The sequence below is a fragment of the Colletes latitarsis genome, chromosome 5, assembly GCF_051014445.1.
Source record: "Colletes latitarsis isolate SP2378_abdomen chromosome 5, iyColLati1, whole genome shotgun sequence".
NCBI classification, from domain to species: domain Eukaryota; kingdom Metazoa; phylum Arthropoda; class Insecta; order Hymenoptera; family Colletidae; genus Colletes; species Colletes latitarsis.
This window is the reverse complement of record NC_135138.1, coordinates 37,557,336-37,578,051: the sequence shown is the minus strand read 5'-3', so window position 1 is coordinate 37,578,051 and position 20,716 is coordinate 37,557,336. Positions and strand designations below refer to the sequence as shown.

Below are 20,716 nucleotides of genomic sequence, written 5' to 3'. Positions count from 1 at the left end.
ATATTACCTCGGTCGTGTTGTTTTTTAAAATTAAAGGCACACAACGGCGCCACTTTTGCGGACAAAGGGCGCTGTAAAGCTGCTCGTAAATTTTCGCGCTGCAATAAGGAGTATTTTGGAATAGCGGGGATGCCGATGCCGTTCGTGTCTCTTTATACGGTGAAATTCGCTAGGAATGCGGAGCAATCGCGCGCCAGGCACCTCGTAAGTAGGCACTTTCCGCGTACCAAAGGGCGAAACAGTAAAAAGTACGAGTAGACGCCTGAGAGACAGTGTTACCGTGTGGCTTTCGCGTTTTAAGCACGCGGCGGTCGCGTATCATTTAAAGTTACCGCGTTTTATGACTTAAGTTTACTCGCGGATGAATTTCACTCCGCGAATTCCTTCCCTGAAAAGCATGTAGAGAACGCGAAATTTCTCTCCCAATTATATTTATTGCTTCCTTCTTTTCGCTAACTGTCACGTCTCGAGCGTAACGGAATCGACTTACAGCTTGTAAAAGTCACAATATGGATACCACGTTTTCTACGCTTGCGAAAGCTCGTCGGAGAAGAACGAAGCGTAGAATAAAACGGATACGTAGAAACCATTTTGGGCCGCGGGTTAGTTTTCAGTCTGTTAAATTTCAATTCAATACGTCTTACTAATTTTGTAGCAAGAGGGTTAGAGAAGTTAATTAAGTGGCTTGTTTTGTCCGGAGCATCCTGTGTTATTTTGAGCGCGGTGTTGTCATTTATAATTCGTCGGCACTCGTATCGACAGCAAAACTTCTTACGGACCGTCTAAATTATGAATAAGCAATTACGTGGATTTTAGGGGAAAACACGATGAACGTAAACCGTCGCTATGAATATTTATTCGAGTTTAAAAGCCTTCCTCACTTGTTCCACGATCTCAGGTTAATGACTATGAAATCCAGCGGTTGACAAAGCGGAGAATGCGGCGCGTATTCAATCTATTCGCAATGATCGTTTCGAATTTGCTGGGCTGCCTGTGCGTCATAAACTGAAATTCATAATTGGCAAGCTCGCCGTGTCGTATAAGTGGCTATATTTTGATCGAAAGTAGTTATTTATCCGATGAATATCCGAACGGCGCCGCTATCGGGTGCAGCGTTGCATCACGAGCCAAATATTTGCACCGTTGAACGGTACGGAACAACAACGATTATTATCCAAATTTCCGATTGTTCTTCAACTATGTACAGAACTGATTCGAGCAAGAATTGACAACTAATTTGGAAAAATAAATTAGCGTTACGAAAAAATAGACAGAGGGAAACGAGGAGATAATATCAGATCATTCGATCGAGGCCTATGAGGGGTCTGAGCGTTATAATTTAATCTCCAACAATTAATAAACGGTACATAAATCGCTGATTAAGCTATAAAGTTTCATTCGTGTTTTGGTTCAACTATAGCCACTATAAACTCACAACAATGACGTATACTGTAAAGTTTGATTATCGAGGGGTCGGGAAATTGTCGACCCGAGGGTTTGAAGTTTCTATTACGTCTGGCGGTTAGACGAAATGACAGATGAATAAAATAAAAATTAACTCATGTTTAATAAACGATTATTTAGTGGTACAAGCCTATGTACTTTTACACCACACGCGATCGTACACACTGGTGCGATGTAGCACTTTTTCTCGTAAGCGAAAGGACTCGGTACACTTAATTAATCTCACTTTATAACGTCGCCAGGACGGAATACGTACCATGGAGGACAATGGGCTTCCCTTTCGCGTTCTCTGATTACACTCGATCGTCGCTTAATTAACGGACTCCAGAATCGAATGCACTCTCTTTGATGTAGGTTGCTAAATGTGAAATGTGAAAACACGCGAACTCCTATATGTTGGTTTCCTGTCTAAAAACAATTAGACTTTTTCCAATAGAAAAGTGGTTGATTATATTTTTTCCCTCGAAAGAGAACAGAACCTTAAACAAAAATTTCTGGTTGCTAGAGTAGAAATACTAACAGTGTTTTATGAGAAATAATCTCTAAAATTAATAGTCACAGACATCGATTTTGTATAATATATGCAACCATCTTCGTTAACGACTTTCTTTGTAAAAGTATTTCTATCGTATTCCACGTGAAAAACGTATAAAAAATAGTAATACTCCAGGTGGTTATCCACTAGCGTATTTTGTTTAGTTGCTTTTACCCTTACACAGGTGCTTTTTTGCGCGACAACCGTTGTTCGCGGCTACGGTGCCGGACAAAGCATTTGCTTCTCAGTTGTAACGCATTACAGTCAAAGGATTCAAACTATTTTTTGCAAATGCGAATTCTTTATGTTAAACGTAAGTATTATAGAAAAAGAAACCACATTATTTAAAAATAACTTCAACAATAGCGAAGTTTTTGCTTCGAAATTTTCGCGTACTGTTTGAGGGATATCAAACGAACGAGAGTACGAACATTTCTATTCAATTAATGTTCCAGAGAACTCTTTCAAAACGACAAAAAAGTATTTTTTCAAATCTGTTTTTAAACTCAGCATTGGAAGTAATAATTAAAGCCTCAATGTTTTTGGAATTTCATGTGGAATGTTTCAGAAATAACTTTCGAAATTTCGTGACAGTCGAAAAACACGGTTTCGAGAAAAATGCAGAAAACATTGTTCTTTGATGAAAGAAAGTTTTTAAATTTTACCTTCAGTCGACTACTCCGAGCTCATAGAGTAACATTTTGCCTCGAAAAAAATTTTCAGAGACCGTTACAGTAGGGTTTCCTCTTAATAATGCAGTTGTTTAGATCTCGAGCGATCGGTTTTAACGAATTTATAAATATCGTGTCGATTCGTTGACGGTTTCTTATTGTCGGGTCGTTGTGGCGTTCCTAGCTACCAGAGTCTATGAATATTCAACCCCTGCCTGATGCGATCGAGCGAACGACGCTATATTCTTGCATTCGAGAACGAGAGCCAGCCGATGAACGTGTCGGCCACAGGTGTCTTCGAATAAATATTATTCGAAACGATAGGGCACACGTTGATCGAATTCGCAATTGCTCCTTTCGCGAGAGAAACGCAAAAAATTCATTTTAAATGGGAAGAAGCGGCGAACGAGCAACAGCGACTCTAAAACAAATATTTTCCGCACCCGGGTGGAATTTTAAAAACGCACCGCGGCGAAACCCAAAGCCTCGTCTCTTCTTTTTTCCAAAAAAAATTCATGAAAGTCACCTGTTCCCATTGCATCGAAGTGCCCAATTTCTTCGAACAATGGCCAACCTGTCGCGCGAAAATACATCAAATATATTTACAGCATCGTCGAAACGATCGTGTTTTTCGTGCCAGACGACATGCTTTCCTCGCGTCGCTCAGACGATTTTTCATCTTTACCGGATCGTAAAGAGAGGGAGAAAAAAAAACAGAAGAGCTGTTTGAAAGTGTCGGCAAGAACTCGCTGTAAAATGTTTTTACGAGTCGCGGTCTAGAAGAGATATCACGACACCGTAATCGTGGCTCGTAATTCGGCCGCGGAGCAGCGCGTTTAACCGTGGTTTCGCGCGCGGATTCGCTTCGCGGTCGTTTCCCGCGCGAGCAGCGGCGCGCGACGATTTTAATTAAGGAAACGATCGGAGCGTCGCGTTTTATCGGGTTTCGAAGAAATTACGCGTCGCCGCGGACTCGTGTCTTCGCCGATACCGCGGCCTTAATTATTTTTCCGATACTTATGGATAACGAGCGACGACAGTTTTCGTAATCAACGCGGAGACGATCAACGCACGTGTCGTTGGTTTCTCGTTTCGTCGACGAACGATGTTTGCGTAATAATAAAGGACGATCCGTCGGGAAATTAGGCTATCACATCGAACGTAACAACCGCTATGTTTATTAACGTCGTAGACCCAACTGTCTTTTAGAACGTATACGTTGTTTTTATCCGTCGTCCACTGTTCCAATAATATTTCATCCATTTATGACTGAAACTTTAATATCCATCAAATTGGGGTGAAAGTTCGCGGTTCGACCGATCAGGGAATTCCCGTGGGTTCGGTGTTTGCTTCCGGCGTCCCGCAACAGTGGCCACTTGTGCAACCTGTAAGATTCGCCATCGCGATCGCGCTGTCAGGTGGTAATTGCTGCCCTGCAAAGTTTACGCTGTCGGTGCTCGTGCGAGTCACATTCGTTCGACGTTTCTCGAAATTAACCCGCCTGTCAAACAGCGGAACATGCGTCACCTTGCGCTATTGCCTCCCCATTATTTTAAATCGATGAATAGCGATCACCATTTAGATTGTGTGCCGCGAATAACTGTCCACACGGACTGTAAATTATGTGCCCTATATTTAATATCGATACTTTACGGCACGGGTCAGTAAATTTGTTCCCAATAGGGACGAGTAATAAACATTTTGAGCTTTACAGGCTACGAAGCTATATGAAAACAATCATTTACGCCATTTCGTGTAGCTACTCGAACATTTATAGTAAAATATCATTAGATAGTCAATCCAATTTTTAAAATAGAAAATTTTTCACTGTCCGTTCAGGAAGATGTCCTAAGCTAGATTATAGTTATCGTCTCGTGCTTTCTCAGGCGCGACCGAATGTCGCTTCTAAGGATCAAACATCTGGCTAACCGAACGTTGGAAGATATTTGCCATAGAGACTCCTGCATACTCCAAGTTGAACTACGTTTCAACAAGCGAAATGCGTTGAGTTACTCGTATTACCGAATTCGGAATAATCCACGAGCGGTGGCCCTATTAAAATTCATTTGCATCTCTAATACGTACATGCCACGGACCATCTTCGACTCGGATATTCACGTGACAATCGACACGTGTCACAGACAAGTTTACCTTCTCTTAGATTGCTGTAACACTCGGGAGAGAATTTTAATTAGGATCGTGTAGAAATTAAAAATTTGTTGTTCTCTGAATAAAGCATAGAGTTTCAAGGGTCTTTTGCAGAACATGTTCGCGATGCTCCTTGAAGTTAAGCAAGGAGTCGAAAGTAAATCATGGATTTCGTTTCGTACATGCAGCGGATAATACATTTCCCGATGCAAATGGGTTAATCAACCATCGCGTTCCGCGAATTTCGCACGCGTCAGAGTCGCGCGATACTGGGCGGTTGCGACGCGCACGGAAAGAATAGTTCTCTGTGCAAATTTACGGCCAGCTGCGTCTCCGCTGTCGCCGGTAACCCTGAATAAAGCAAAACTATACCTTTTGCGAAATGAAATTCTGCCTCGACGGAGCCTGGTCTCTCTCGCGAGAGACACATTTCTTCGTTTCACCTCGTTATTTCGTATCCCCTTGGCTTACGCGGGTTGTCGACCACCCAAGCTAACAAGGGATCCGTTGTTTCCGCATCGCGGGGACAAGACATCCAGTCTGTTCCACGCTCGTGTGAATGGAAATTTTACGCGGCGACGGTCGATGATTGTTGCCAGCTAGTGGAAAAGGTCAGGATTCGCGCATGGTTGTTCATCAAGCACGGAACGCTTTCATAGGCCCGTAAAAAAATGTCTCGATGAGGGGAAAAATTGGAAAACATAAATTTTGCACGAACTAGAGGCTAAACTTCAAATAGTTGCGAGAAAAGGAATATATCTTTTTCGCCTGAAACACGCGGAAGTCTTCTTAAGGGGGTTGTCGAGTTCCCAGAAGTTGATATTAGTCGAGACTTCCGGTTGTCGTTCGAGGAAGGTGTTCTTACGTATTTTCAAAGTGATCCAGCTTCTTCGGGCGTCAAATAGCACACTGATAACGTGTCGCCTCACAATGTTGACGGAACGTCGGAACACTTTCCTCAAAGGACATGGCTTATAGCCGGAAACCTCAATCGGTATCAGCTGTCAGAGCCTCGGGCTGTCAAAGCCTCTAACATCTTGTCCAGTTCCTGGTTTCCAGTGTTTGTCCGCGTTGCTAGGGCGAGATACTCAGTCTGTTTCTGGAACGACCGTGTAAATGGAAATTTTACCTGGTGAGGGTCGATGATTGCTGGTAACCAGTGAAAGGGTTAGAATTCGGGTACTGTAACTCATCGCGCGTGGAACGTTTCCATGGGCCAGTCGGAGATTGCCTCGATGCGGGGGAGCACCGTTCGGGGACTCGGCGACAAACGGAAAATTGGAAACTATAAATTTCCCGTCTCCTCGCGAGCACGGATTCTACGATTCCGCGGAGATACGCGTTAAAGCACATTGGTTATGAACGGTGGCGATAGCAGGAAAGATTTTTGTCGAGTATTCCTTCGTACGCGTAGTTTATTCGCCGAGCCAGTGACTTTCATCGGCTTCTTTGAGCCCCGTGCACAAAAGTTCCTGGGGTTGCTTTTCCAGGGTTCTTCTCCCGGTTCGAGCGACTGGAAAGGCTCCACGGATTCAGAGACGACATCTCTTTGCATTTCTTATTAGTTTTCGGTCATTTTCTATTCTACCTGCGTAATCGAGTTATTTCGAAATATTTAAAATAAAGTTTGAGCTTGGAACATATGCTTAATTGTTTCTATTTGAAATTATTTGGAAACGTCCAAGACTTGGTTAAATTATTAATGACATCCCTTTGTTTCCCACAACTTTCGTGCCTCTAAAAATAGCGGTGACATTTAAGTTAAATAAAGTAATTATTGCTCTACTCTGTATAATTGGAGAACCAGATATAAGAACATAGCGAAGGATTCCCATTAGGAGACCGATTAATTAGGTCACCATTATAATTGCTTTTAATGATATATTTTTCGGGAATATAACCGTGGCCTTTTGTAGACATATTTATTAACGTTTAAACGTATTGTCCGAATTATTTAACGCGTTGTATTAAACGTTTTGTAGACCAAGCAAAGGTATTTTCACTTTCGTTGCGTTTGGAACCGTTCCAGAGATAGCAAAAACACGAAAGAAACTAAACATTCAAATATACGAGCGTGGTTATCGCCATTAACAGCGTGCCAAACAAAAAGTATCATTTAAATAAGTAGTAGAACTTAAAAAAGAACGCATTCGATATTGTATTAAGTTCTTTGTTTAGTTCAAGAAGTTTTAAAGGTGTCGAAGTTGTAGAGATGATAAACGGATGTCTATGCCACATGCACGCGAAATTTCAAATCGATCGATTCGGTAACTTTCGAGATATCGTGTCGACGGTCTCGAAAAACATGGTTTTGAGAGAAACTCGTTTAAAGTTTTAAGAGTTCTTTCAAGATAGATAAATATACTTACGTTTCCCCCATCGCACTATTCCCAACTAAGAATTGTACCTTCGATAATATTTCATAGGTCGGTGTAGGAATTTTTATACACGTTTCCAAGAGTACATAATTTTCAAAAATCATTAGAGAGATTTCCTCTAATTTTAATAAGTACTGTTGTCGTTACTGTTGAGAATGTTGTGCATTTTGGAACTGTTACAACTCCAAGAAAAGTAGCCCTCCGCTCGCGTATTCCCAAGTTGAATTTCCTTGGAAATTCTTTTATACTAGAAAGCGGGTAAAGAAGGGAAAATGTTTTTACTTTGAAAAATGTTTTAAATTCAAGCGCACTCTCGGAAGTTTAAAAAATTTCTCACCTTTCGGGTTACATCGAATTTACATAAAGTATAAAACAATTAATCGAATTCTTCAAATAAATAACGATTTCTTTGTCGAATATGCCACACGTAAAGTCTGAAATCGACTCGCCCAATAATTTTTCCAAACCCAAATGAAAATTTCCGATTTTAGCGGTTCTCTGGGACCGCCAACACACTTAAGAATCAATTTTCCCGCGGTACCGCGTTAATTTCCTGCCGATCGACCCGTCGATAGCGACTGAAGGTCATAATTAGAGGGAGGAACCGTCATATCAAAGCGGTAACTAGTTCGTACCGCGAGTTAATATCATTATCGAACGGCTGATCCGCGAATTTCAAAGTTTCCCAGTCGTAAAGCGAAAAGTGACAGCGAGAAGAAGCGGACGTTCGTCCCGAGAACGAAGCGGAGTGGTAGCGAATGATGGAAGAGGAGGAAGCGGCCAGAGGAGAGTCGCGAATTAGGGGTTGGTGGCGAGGAGAACAGCGTGCGCGGCTGGGGTTGAACAGAGAGGGTAGGTTGCTCCCCTCTTTTGCTCCTCCCTGCCTAGCGATCTCTCACGAACGCGCGAGCTTCGGGATTCGAGGCGGTGTGGAGACTCGAGCAGACAGCCAGTCGCTCGCCGTTCGTTCGACAACGTGGCTCGTAAGTGCCGTTGATCCCAGATAAACGGCCCAGTACCACGACGATGTGGATGACGACGCCGACGACGACGATGCCGTCGCTGGTCGTTGGATTTTGGGCAACGCGGCTCCACCGGGTGGTCCGAGGGCGTCGATAGAAGGCGGCGTGGTTCGATCGCGGATCGGTAATCGTGCCAGTGGAATCCACAGGTACCTCGGTGGCGTCCCCGTTCGCCGTGGACCAACCTACGCCCGTCCTTGCACTCGATGATGAAACGCGTGTGGTGAAATCGTTGCATGCGCGAGAAGTGAGAATCGACAGAGCACCGATGCATTGACTGGTTCCGGTGGACGCGATGGATCGACAACGGGGACGCGCTACGCTCGAAAGAAACGCAAACTGTGCGTCGGTGCGAACAGTGGACCCGCTACGAAGAGGAGAATAATGTCGCGCGATTGCTATCGATTGCGCGGAGGATCGAATGGAAAGCACGCCGGGCGCTCGACGGATCCGCTTCGATCAAAGAATTCCCAGCATTCGGCGTTAGTGGACTAAATTTCCTGTTGGGAAATTCGACGTCGATCGACTGTTCTAGATTTAACCGACGTCGCTGGACGCCGCTGGTATCCGTCGACGTTCGACTCGATCGTTTAATTGGTGAATCGGTGGTAGGAAAGTACAGAGGACTCGGCCGAAAAGTCGAACAGTGATCCCTTCGTTTCGAAAGATTCTGTGAAAAACGTAATAAACCGACGCGGTACAATGCCGACCGCTTTGGACTGAGTACAATGCCAAGCGAGGTTTTTGATCTCGTTGCAAAATATTGAATCGATCTACCGCCGGTGAATGGCAGGGCTTAGAACGACTTCCGTGTATTCTATGGTTGGGTCACGGTGCCGGGGATTATCCCCCTGACACACACGCAGACACACGGGGCGGAAGAGAGCGTGAGAGGGAGACAGAGACACACTCGATACGTCGATCTTGCGCAGAATATGAGGAAGGCACGAGGAGAACTTGGCGACGAGCGCGTGACACCATGAGGAAATTCTCGGGCGAATCAACGTCGATTCCGGATTACACTTTGACCCGCTGGATTCCGAGGTGTGGAAGAACGCGACGACTCGCCTGCTGAACGAAACAGAACTCGACCATTCGACGATTCGACCAGGACAGTTTTAGTGTTCGTGATTCCGTGACAGATCGAATAGTTGAGAATTCAAGGAACAGAAGCGATCATGGACGAACGTTGCAACGGAAACGAGGATGCCACGGTGGTCAACAGTGAGTAACGGCTTTGAACTCTCAATCGACGACCGAACGGCTTCGTGACTTTGCGTCCGCAAGGTTCTCTTGACCGAGAAATGCCTCGCCGTGTCAAGGGTGTAGCCACGCGCGATTTGAATTGTTAAACGGATCTTTAATGGCCATTAATTAAACACGATTCGACGGCGAAGAAAGGGAACTCGCTTCGGGATTCTGAAAGACGGTCGAATTAGAGGGGCGTGCAAATAATACGAGGCGACAGAGGGTGGAGAAACGGTTGTCGCGATAAGGACGGAATACTAAATTCTTTTTTCTTTCCCCACTCTTTCGTTCTTTCTTTTTCCGCGGGATTAAGAGCGCCGGTGCGGCGTCGCCGGAAAATTATTATCGACATTCGGTTTAAAACACGTTACGTCCGCCGAGCCGGGTCAAATTAATATTCGCGCTGTAATAATTTGTTGGAAACAATTTCGCGGCACGATTACATCCGACTGACGTGTTTACAGATTATCGGTCAACGAATTTCAAAGTTATTGCGTCGAGAATCACTCGGCATCGAGTGGGTTAAATGCACTTAACAACGAGCCGGAAGGAGTTTTGCGGTTCTGCTATAATTTCCGCCGTGTCAACACTGCTCGGCCACGGTTAGAGAAACCAAGTCGGATAATGTGCGTAAAATAACAGATATTCGTAATCTAGAGGGTCAAGAACGTTCTGAACGAACGCTTCCGGCATTCAACATGGAAGCTGGATAAACTGACGAAATAATGACCGTCGAATTTCGTGCTGCCAACCTTATTACGGCCCGTTTCTCTGTCGGGCGTAACGCGTGCTTTTACTACTTAACACGATGGAGCTATCGTTACATCGCAATAACTTCCAAACGTTTCGTGCCTACGTTATGCTCGGAATGCGACCTCTAAATTATGCTAATATCTAGTTTCTACGTGTTTTGCCAATGTAAAATCGAAAACACGTTCCTTGGTCGTCGGAGCGTATATTTTAATATCTTCGGACATGCGAGTTATTTGAATGCTTTCGAACGCCACTTGGTAATTTTCAGACTAAAATGATACTGTCAAATGAATTTTTTTTATTGCAACTCAAGCTACAAATTTGAAACTTAGAATGAATTGCCTGGATTATTTGTTTAATAATCGTACTGTTTGAATAATTTGCTTTAACTCGTATAGGATCTATATCGATATATGCTCGAATAATCGCCGTTGCATTATTACATTTTCGATGGAGAGATAAAGTGTTCGTTTTATTTTGAATTTTTCCAATTTTAATAAAGGTGTTTCGTTCGGTTATACGTTAACAAGTATGCAAAAAGTACTTGTTCTGTTTTCGCTAAATTTAATGTAGCGCATGTTACCTGTTGCACTGGCTGTCGTTGCGTTCCTCCCAGTGTCTTAGGAAAGAAATTTATAGTGCATCCCCATGCTCGTTTAACCACGATACTAAATCATAGACCCAGACAAATTATTCTTCCTTTATTGGTGCATTTCGTTCCGCGATGAACAAACAGACAAAATACTTTTAATCAATAACACGTATATTTAAATAAATGTTAGGTAAATTACTCTGAATTCAAACTGAGACATTCTCACGCCATATAACTTGTAAATTATGTGTTGTACGAAGAATTATTATACAGTATGCGATCCCTATAAGTCAGTCCCTCCCATAAACATGGATTCTCGCATGGGACATGGACAAAAGGATTTATTGGACAATCTATTATAGAATAATGATTCGCGCGGCTGTTTGAATGGTAATTGTTGGGTGTTTAGCGTTGTCGTACATTCGCGATCACGGTGTACCCGGGTTACAAGTCAATGTATGACTCGTAGTACGATAAATCGTTGCGCCCATAGCTCCTATTAGAATCCATTCACCCTTCATCGCTCTTCTCTAGCAACCGATACTCCAGCGCAAACATGCGCTCGATCTCTACCACTCTACTTCCGAACGCGTTCACTCGTCGCTCACATTCGGTCGTACGGTATTCAAAGCGCAGATATTGCTCGTAAAATTCTGCCTGAACGTTCGTACGTCGAAGCTCCGGCGGCCTCGTCTGTCCAGTTCAAATAATTACAGAAAGGAGACCGAAACATCTCCGTTCCAACGGAATTTCTTGCTAATTGGTAACAATTAATTATGCCATTATTTCGCTGATTAATCTAAGCCGAGCCAGCCACGGCTCGGAACCATCTTTTTCACGGTGATGCATCGCGTTCGTGCCTTTCTATCGCCGGCGAACAGGTAAAGCCGCGAGAACGATCAATCTTAGGAGCCGCGATTTCATTTCTTGCGAGACGGAAACTCGCCCAGCTCCGCGGAATGAATTGCATATTGTATTTCTGTTCGCGAAACGTGGAAACGTTTCCTTCTTCGCGACCGTGCATTCGCACTTTCGGAACAGACACGCGCGATAGATCCACAGGAACATCTGTTAAGATGCATTCCGCGAACGAGCTAAATGAAACGCCTTACGTATTCGCGGATCACGCCTGAACAATGATTTTACATCAAATGCTTCCACCAGCTCGTGGTAAACGGGAAACTTCGTCGCAACGCTCGATATTCACGGAGGACTCTTCGTTCGAATTACGCGATCCTTCGAGATTAACTTTTATCCAGACACATGGAAGCGAAACGTCGAGATCCGAGCTACGGGGAAAGCATCCGCGAAGTTCAATTCAAGTCTTGTATAATTAATATATCTTAATATTCTTAGGACGTGTATCCATGCATGTACTTAATTTCAGTTCCATTCTAAAGCATAAGCTCATTATTAATCGACATTTGGTACACTTATGCGTACGCTCTATCGTTTAGAAATTACCGCCACACGTAACCCCAAACTCACCGATCCATGTATCACGTGACCACTCCCGAGATACAAATGACCGTAATTGGCCGCGAGAAACACAACATCGATACAACCTCGATTTTTCACCCTCTCCGACTTTATTGTCAATTTTAGTTCCCCATTTCTTCTTTTCTTTCCATTTATTATCCATGTTTTAATACGCTACGCGCTCGTTGAATCATTTATTTTCAATTTCCAGTACATTTGTTTTACGATGTCAGCAGTACCGTTTCCACGCGATCGTTTAGTCCGTATACACGTGAAATATCATCCACGTCTTTAAACTCTTTCCATGCACTTTATTCCTAATATTTGACTTTCTGCAAAATTTCATTCGTCTCTCGTGCCATGATTGTTTAAAGAAAAGTAAATTAAAAGTCGACACGCTATCGCGTGTATGTTTGTGCGTTACATCGTCGATAAAGAGAACATTTTAATTCGAACGTTTAATCAATCTTTTTGCAAGAAGCGCGAGGATTGCAGCGTATCCCGACGAATTAATCGTGTTCCAACCGTTGAATAAACATTTCACGCGGACAGTTTTTAGAGGCTCGCGGAGGACTGCCGCTCCATCGCGAACAGAAATATTTACCACTGTCGTTGAACGGGAGATTTTAATCCAGCGTAGAGGATGAATTGAAACGAAACGCGTAAACCGACGTGGCCAATGGGAAATTTACATTGCATTAACCGGCGGTTTCGCGACGAAAAAAGGAAACGTTAGATTCGTGTCCTTCTAATTTACATGCCGTCGAGGAATAATGCATGTAATTGCATGGAGAGCGCAAAGAAAGACAGAAAAAGAGGGGGTGGAAACGTCAGAGCTGACATCGAGAATAAAATTTCAACACTACATTCTTCGTTCAGGATTACAACGTTACTTTGCATATTTACATATTCAGATAGCAAGTTGCTCTCTTAACTGAGCACACGAAAGAACAGGCACCCGAAGGATGCATATCATTGCGACGTAATTAATTACGAAACTTTGCGAAACGTTGTTCGGTATCGCGTGACGAGACAATGATTTTTCCGCGGTCCGGAGACGGCATCCTCGACGAAACCGCGTCCGGTGTCGTATTTGTTCGCTGAAAATCCGCGGAAAACAGAACGTAGACTGACATTTGAAAATATCGTGACCGAAATACGATATATCGTTTCGTATCGCGGAACTTGCTCTAACAGACGTCGTTTTTTCGCTGACATTTAGCCAGCAACGACGTTGAAAGCGATCGCATTTTTCCTTCCGAAAAGCGCGAGAGCAACGACGACGCGTTTTGGTCGGCGAAAAGTTGAACGATGCGAGCGGAACGAGATGCGTCGCGAACGAGGAGGAAAAAAGGAAAATAATAAGGGAAGAAAATGTTCATACGGAGCAACGCGATGTCTCTCTTCGTGTCATCCTTTCGCCCGTATTCCGCCGTTCCACCTAAGCGTCGCGTTTGTTACGTTGTCGCGAATCGAGCGTCGTTCGTTATTCCCTAATACGTCTCGTACGACCTGAGTCGAGATGTAACCTGACAGCAGATTTAAGCTATTTACCATCGACTTTCATCCTTTCTCGTTACAATATCTCGTGTGCGTATATAGGATGTTCGGCCACCCCTGGGGAAATTTTCATGGGAGATTCCAGAGGCCAAAATAACACGAAAATCGAGGATACTAAGTTGTAGAAACATTTCCGACCACGCATTAGATTTTCGGTAAGAAATTTTTTTCTCAAAAGTACGTAGGATATCGAGGGTATGTGTATTCACCAAAAATGATTATTATTGTCCCCCACAAATGAAAATAATTTTTCCAGAACGATTTGAAAAAATTTTAAAATTTTCAGTGGAACACATCAATGATATGGTCAGACATTATATTTTCGGTAAGGAATTTTTTTTCTCGAAAGTGCGTAAGATTTCGGTGGTATGTCTGTTGACCAAAAATGATTATAGTTGACCTCTGCAACCAAAAATAATTTTTTTAGAACGATTTGAAATTTTTTAATTTAATTTTTTAATAAATTTTTAACGAAGCCTCAATCAACAAATTGATATTCTTGATTTTCGTCTTATTTTGGTCTCTAGAATCTCCCATTAAAATTTTTCGCAGGGGTGGCCGAACATCCTGCATACGCGTCTCCACTATGTCAAGGTACTCGAGAGTTTAAAAGTGGCGTACTTGCGACCCTCGTTTTACTTCGTGCTCCTAACGCTTTCCACTGCTATTACACCCGCACATATAGGCCGAGTTACTCGACACGCTCGTCTCGAATAAATCGTGGATTGCACGTTGTACCGAAAATTATTCTACGGAAAAGTTGCACCATTTCATAAAAGACAATGAAAAGTGTGCATATATTTGTTCGTATAAAATTTAATTCCTTTTGTGAGAAATTTATTTAGAGAATATGTTTTAGAAATTATATGTGCATAGTTTGCATACAAGAATCATTTGTAAAACGCATAATTTACAAGTTGCTCAAGGTGAGGATGTCAGACGATACTCCGCGTATAATCCAGGAAATTCTAAAGCAGCGCCCGCGACAACTTCCGCCGAGAAATTTACAGTTTCGAAGATAGCCAGTTGAAATACAGTTCAGTGGGCTAGCTAAGCGTATGTAGAACAAGGGAATCGGTGGAAACGCGAAGTCTTGGGGGATAAGGAGATGATTTCTGTCCTTTAAGAGGGTCCCTCGGAGTCCCGGGGGATGATGTTTCGTCGAAGCGCCTCGAGATCCCTCCCCTATCCCTCTTTCTTGCCGTGTCTGAATCGGAAGACCGAGAGAAACACAGTAATGTCTGTCTATCTGTCAATCCTACCACTCTAGGCGTGCGTGTCTTCGATCCTTTTAACTCGCTAAGAGGACTTGAGTTCTTCCGCAAAAGCTAATCCGAACCAGACGCTGTAGAGAAGTCATGAGTTTTCTTTTAATTCTGAGATTGCCCCGCGACATTCGTTTCGAGCGGATGAACGCCATCGTGATTCATGGATCCTCTCCGTCTTCCTTTCAACGGGAAGAAGAATAGACTCGCGCGAACCGAACGTTCGAGATAAATAAATATTTATTTAGCACGGAATATGCAAGCGCGACCAGTCGTTCTATCGATTTACACGCAGCGGCGCGATATTTATTCCTTTTTCAACCATTCCATAGGGCGGATAAGCTTTTAGCTCGTTATATTTTACTTTGTAATAATTGAATTCGATGTTATTTAAAATTTATCTTGGTTTACCCTCGCTGAAACGAATATGGAAAAAGATCTATATGTCGAATACATTCCCTTAAGGAAGTAAATATAATTATTTCCGCATTACTTTTATATATCATCTTTATCTCGAGGGCCATGACACACCTCAAATTAAGGCAGAGAAAATAATTATTCTCCATCCCGTTCAACGTATGCCAAGGTTAACGTCGTGTTCGCCAATACAAGTAAGTGGCGTGGTTAATTTAGCGCGGAATGGCCTCAACGATTTTGGCAACTCTCCCCTATCTGGGGGCGAAACGCCAGATCGCGTTCATTTTACATCGTGCACCGTCATCGGGGAAAGCAGTCTGACCGCGGATCTTTTTCCCATTACAGAGATTCTCGGCAGGGGATTTCAATGATACGCGTCTAAGCTGAGGGGCGGCGGTCTGCGCAATCGGCGTGAGGTCAGTGAGGACGCAGCACCTCGTTTCTTGCGCGCACGGAGGATCGAGGGACGTTATCGCGCGCGGAACAGCGCAGGCGAGTTGAGAGGAAAAACGCTCGAACGCGAATCGGAATAACGGCAACGAGAATGCCAGACAAAATCGAAGAAACGGATTTCCAGCCAGGTCGTCTAAAGATCTTGTAATTGGCTAGCGCCTCGTCCAGGAAGGGATTCGAGAACGGTCGCGATCGAAATGGAGACCAGGGCGAACGAGTCTCTGGTCGGGTCCATCGTGAGGAACTTGTCGCTGAACCAAACGCGTCACCACGACCAACTTTTCACCGTAACCGTCCAGGATGACGAGAACGTCGTCTCGAGGAGCGACGAGTCGACCAGCGGCGTCGAGCTGGGCTGGTTCAACGACTCGACGACCACCGGTTCGACGTTCTCCGACTCTTGGTACGGCGCGTCGTCGTCGACGTTCTCGTCGTCGTCGCCCAGCTCCGACAATTACACCAGCATATCCGACCTGTTCGTGTTCGAAGATCTGAGCGACTACATAAATCAGCTGAACGCTTTCGTAAATTTGACGTACGCCGGCGGGGCGGGGGATTTGAATCTAAACGGAACCGCGAACTGCACATCGTCGATAGTCGCTGGTACCGCGGTCGGCGTCGTCAGAGCAGGCGAGTGCGGACCGACGGCCGACGTCGACGAAAAAACGGACCCTAACAGCTGGTGGGCTCTGATCCTCGTGATCGTGCCTTGCTTGACCCTGTTCGGCAACGTTCTCGTCATCCTCGCCGTAGTTCGGGAGAGGGCCTTGCAGACTGTCACCAATTACTTCATCGTCAGTCTGGCCGTCGCCGATCTCCTGGTCGCCGTGCTCGTCATGCCATTCGCCGTCTACGTTCTGGTGAGTTAGATCTAAAAATTCGATTCAAAAATTATTCACTTCGAAAGAGGATACCATGTGGTTCGTTTTTATTTTTGCTTCGTTTAACATTAGACCTATCGCGACCGGTCAAACGATCGTTTTTAAAATTCTTATAGTATACGTACAATGAATTTTACTTCTACCGATCGTACGACTAGTGTACGATAAAACTGAATCATAAATTGTTTATTTAATTGAAAATTAATTTCAATTTAAATGCAGCATGTTTCATGTTACAGTACTTTTTTAAAATAATTGTTTTCCCTAGAACTAACTACGGTTTCATACATAATTCATTTAGTAAAATATATGAAATGATAAACGAGGAAGCCATTACTCTGCTTCCTATAATCTGGGAAAGCCATCAAAGAACGGAATAAAAATTGCATATTATATTAGAGTAACCCAGAAAATATTACGAATTTTAGTACTTTAATATATTAAATAATCGGATTCTCGAGTCCGACTTGTTCCTACAGATGCAAATATTTGTGTACCCGGATTACAAATTGTTCTCTGATTCAACTATACTGTTATCGGACGAATCTACACGGCTCCTCAGGTTTCGCGTTCATAGTGATTCTATCGGACGCGATTGCGTCACGGTTCTTCCGTTTTCTATTAATTTGAAGCGTCTTCGGAACGTTGCGGGTCGCTAGGCGTGCAGAAGCGTATTTCATTCAGCGTTTATCCGAAGAATTTTATGGGTCGACGTTGCGCGATGGTTTCCGCAGTTAATTACGAACCTTTGTCCCGATAAAAAGCATAGTTGTCGGACGTTATCTTGGCGCGGTTAATGAAAACTGTTTCCAGATACAAACTTCTTTGGAATTCGCGAGTGAGCTTCCTGCGGTAATTAAAAGCTAGCATTACTTTCAGACTCGCACCGTCCGAGCTTTACTTTCCGCCTGCAGTGGCAAAAAGTGGGGTTTGGCTTCATTATGCTTAATTTAGAAGCGGGTAATATTTATTAAACGGGGCCTTCAACGAGCTTCCGTTCGCGATAATGTTTCCTTCGACGGAGTACGTGGACGTCTTGTCCGTTGTTTTTTGCGATATCCAAGCAGGAACTCCATCTAGAGGGTTAATAGGATTGCGAAATACACGCAGAGTGATTCGAACAAAAATCGAAGTATGCTCTCTCACCAAGAGAGCCGCCAATTGTTCGCAGGGCTCGTTATCGAACAAACTATTGTTCGGCTCGGCTCACGACGCTCCCATAGTTGGAATTCGTCGATGAGCAGAACAAAAACAGAATTAGTTCATTGAACTGTTCATCGTGGATGTGGTGTTAGGCCATTTGTTGAGAGATTAAAGTTTCTACAGGCGACGCTTAAAAAACGCGTTGGTTTTATCGAGGTAGAACTTTCAATGATACTTCCTTGTGAAATGTTTTTCTTTAAATTTAATTCGATTGAAATTCAAAACTTCTTTCATAATAAACGACCAAATTAAAATGATATGAGTAATTCTTGGAGTGACGGTTCTCCCGAATTCTGTAATAGCAAGTGACCTACTTCCTCTCGCAATGCTCCTGTCGTGTTGCAACGCGACTGTCAAACGGACGCGTTCTGCCATCGCGTTCTTTTTCATGGAAAGCCAGTATTTATTTAGCTCTCATTCCATTTACGTTCAGAAATAAATTTCAATCTCATGGGAAACAGTACAATTCCCCGATGGAATTAGTTTCGCTTCATTTCGAAAATAATTCCGAGTCTTTTCGCGCTCTTTACGCATCTCTGCCCTCTAATATCGGGGAATTTCATTTTTCACTGGTTATTGCATCAACCGTTTAAAATTTACTTTGCGTTACGCAAACATCAAACTTTACAGCATCGGCGTTCCAACATTCATTCGGAGTAATACGCTTATCATGGAATTATTCGAATCGATTACTTAATACTTACGAAAATAATTACATATTATGGTTCTCAAAAGGCTTTCACTAGAAGAGTACTATACAAGTATCAAAATTATACAGAAATTTTTAGCTTCAATATACCCTTACGTCATTATTAATAATCTCTGTGCTTCCACGTCCAAATTTCATTACGTTCTTCTTACATAATGCAACTATGTTGTTTGAAGTATTAAAGTTAGGTTCAATACCGTTCGGATAGTATCGCGAGGCATTGAATATCCAGTCCGGTACTTACGTAACTCCGTTGCAAAGGGATTTCCCTTTAATCCACATTTTCTCGTTCGCTGCTATATTATATTAACGATAATATCAATCACGGGTATCTTTAAATATTTACAAAACACAAAACTATTCATAATGTATCGCAAATATGAACAAAATTGTTCGATGGATACAGACTCTTTCAACGTAAACAGTTTTCCGACAATCGACGTTCTATTGTGTAGGTATAAGATCCTTACCGAGTTGGAAAACTGCCATCGTGGTCAGTAGCGATTTTCCGAAAGTTTGTTATTAATTTAAGCTCGTCCCCTTCGATGATTCACGGTGGCGAGGTGAATAAGCAGTACCCTGGAAAAACGTACGCTCTTCGAAAATCGCAAGTTTTCCAACAAAGTCGAACTTTCCGGTAAGGTTGACTCGGGCGTTCGATGCAAACTTTTCTTACGGAAGAAGATAATAATTCTATGATTGCGACGTGGCGAGGAGATACGTCGTAGGGGGAGGAGAAAGAGTAGGAAGATTCGGATTGAAGGATCGTAAAAACGATGTAAAAGTTGAATTTCTGGCCACAGAGTTATTCGTATTCGTATTTTTATGATAACTTTTATCTAAGCCACTCGAAATCGCGGCACGACGAAAACTCGCCACCCCTGGCTCGATTTATTCGCCCCACCGAATTTAATACGGAATCGCACGCTGATAACTTGACCTTCGCGTCAACGAATCCACTAAATTCGCTTCTTCGTTCACAAATTTCTTCCCGGATCGTACCTTCCTCTTTCTGCAACTGTTCATAAATTAAAATCAAACTTTGCATGCTACTGTGCAAGATGATTTTGGAAATTGGAGCAAACTCTAGCTCTTTTCTAAACGAAGATATACAAAATTCATAGAGAACGTAGAAACCTCCATGTGATACTATTTTTGGACAAAATATTTTCGTTCGATCCAATGGTGCATATGCAATATGAATTTATATCCCAGTAGGTATACAAATGTACGATGTTTAACCATTTTATTAGAATCGTACTGTGCATCTTTCATAAAATATTCCACACCATTCTCGTCGATGTAAATGTTCTACGTTATTTCGCATTCTAGGATCGAAATGAATTTCTGTCATTCTTAAGCGATCCTTTTATCAATGTTATCCTATCACTGTCGCATTGTGTACTGATATTTCTGAGTCTTCGTACGATATGTCTATCCCAGTCGAATATACGACTATCTATTTATTCTGTGCAATCGTGAGCGTACTTAATTACTGATTATTTCGCTCGCGGAAAAGGTGTGCTCTCCACGGATACATGCACTGTTAGAATCGTAGATGCTCTTTTTCCTTCGTGTAATCGTTACAAACGCGTCCCGTATCGACAGGTCGAAAAGCCACGTAACAGAGATATCATTTTGCGTGTCACGAGAACTTACGCCGCTTAACCATTACTGGGTATCGTTTTGCAAGCACGTCGCACACGCACGTCGAAACACAGTCATTGTGCGCGCACCGTTTCCCTTCCTTCGTACTAATTAACCTTTTATAGGAACAACAGTAGAGTGTAATTTATGGGAACGAGTATAATTTATTCCACGCAACTGACATGAAACGTAATGACCGTTAAATGGGCGACCCTTGCTACGTGCACGGGGCATGCTAATATTGGCGATTTGTCGGGAAAAGAGCGAAAGTAAATGTCATTCTAGTTGAAA

At 43.1% G+C, this 20,716-nt stretch overlaps 1 protein-coding gene across 6 annotated transcripts in view; it reads left to right on the top strand.

Annotated features, from left to right (window-relative positions):
* Dop2r (dopamine D2-like receptor) overlaps nt 1-20,716 on the top strand; it is a 177,822-nt gene that overhangs the window by 6,362 nt on the left and 150,744 nt on the right. For 5 of the 6 annotated variants that reach the window (XM_076765007.1, XM_076765006.1, XM_076765005.1 and 2 more), the window contains exons 1-2: nt 8,172-9,442; nt 15,878-16,845. In XM_076765007.1, coding sequence (XP_076621122.1) covers nt 16,183-16,845 — 663 coding nt within the window. In that variant the 5' untranslated portion in view covers nt 8,172-9,442; nt 15,878-16,182. Of the gene's footprint in view, nt 1-8,171; nt 9,443-15,877; nt 16,846-20,716 lie in introns of those variants that run through there. The other variant, XM_076765003.1, reaches the window with a different exon arrangement.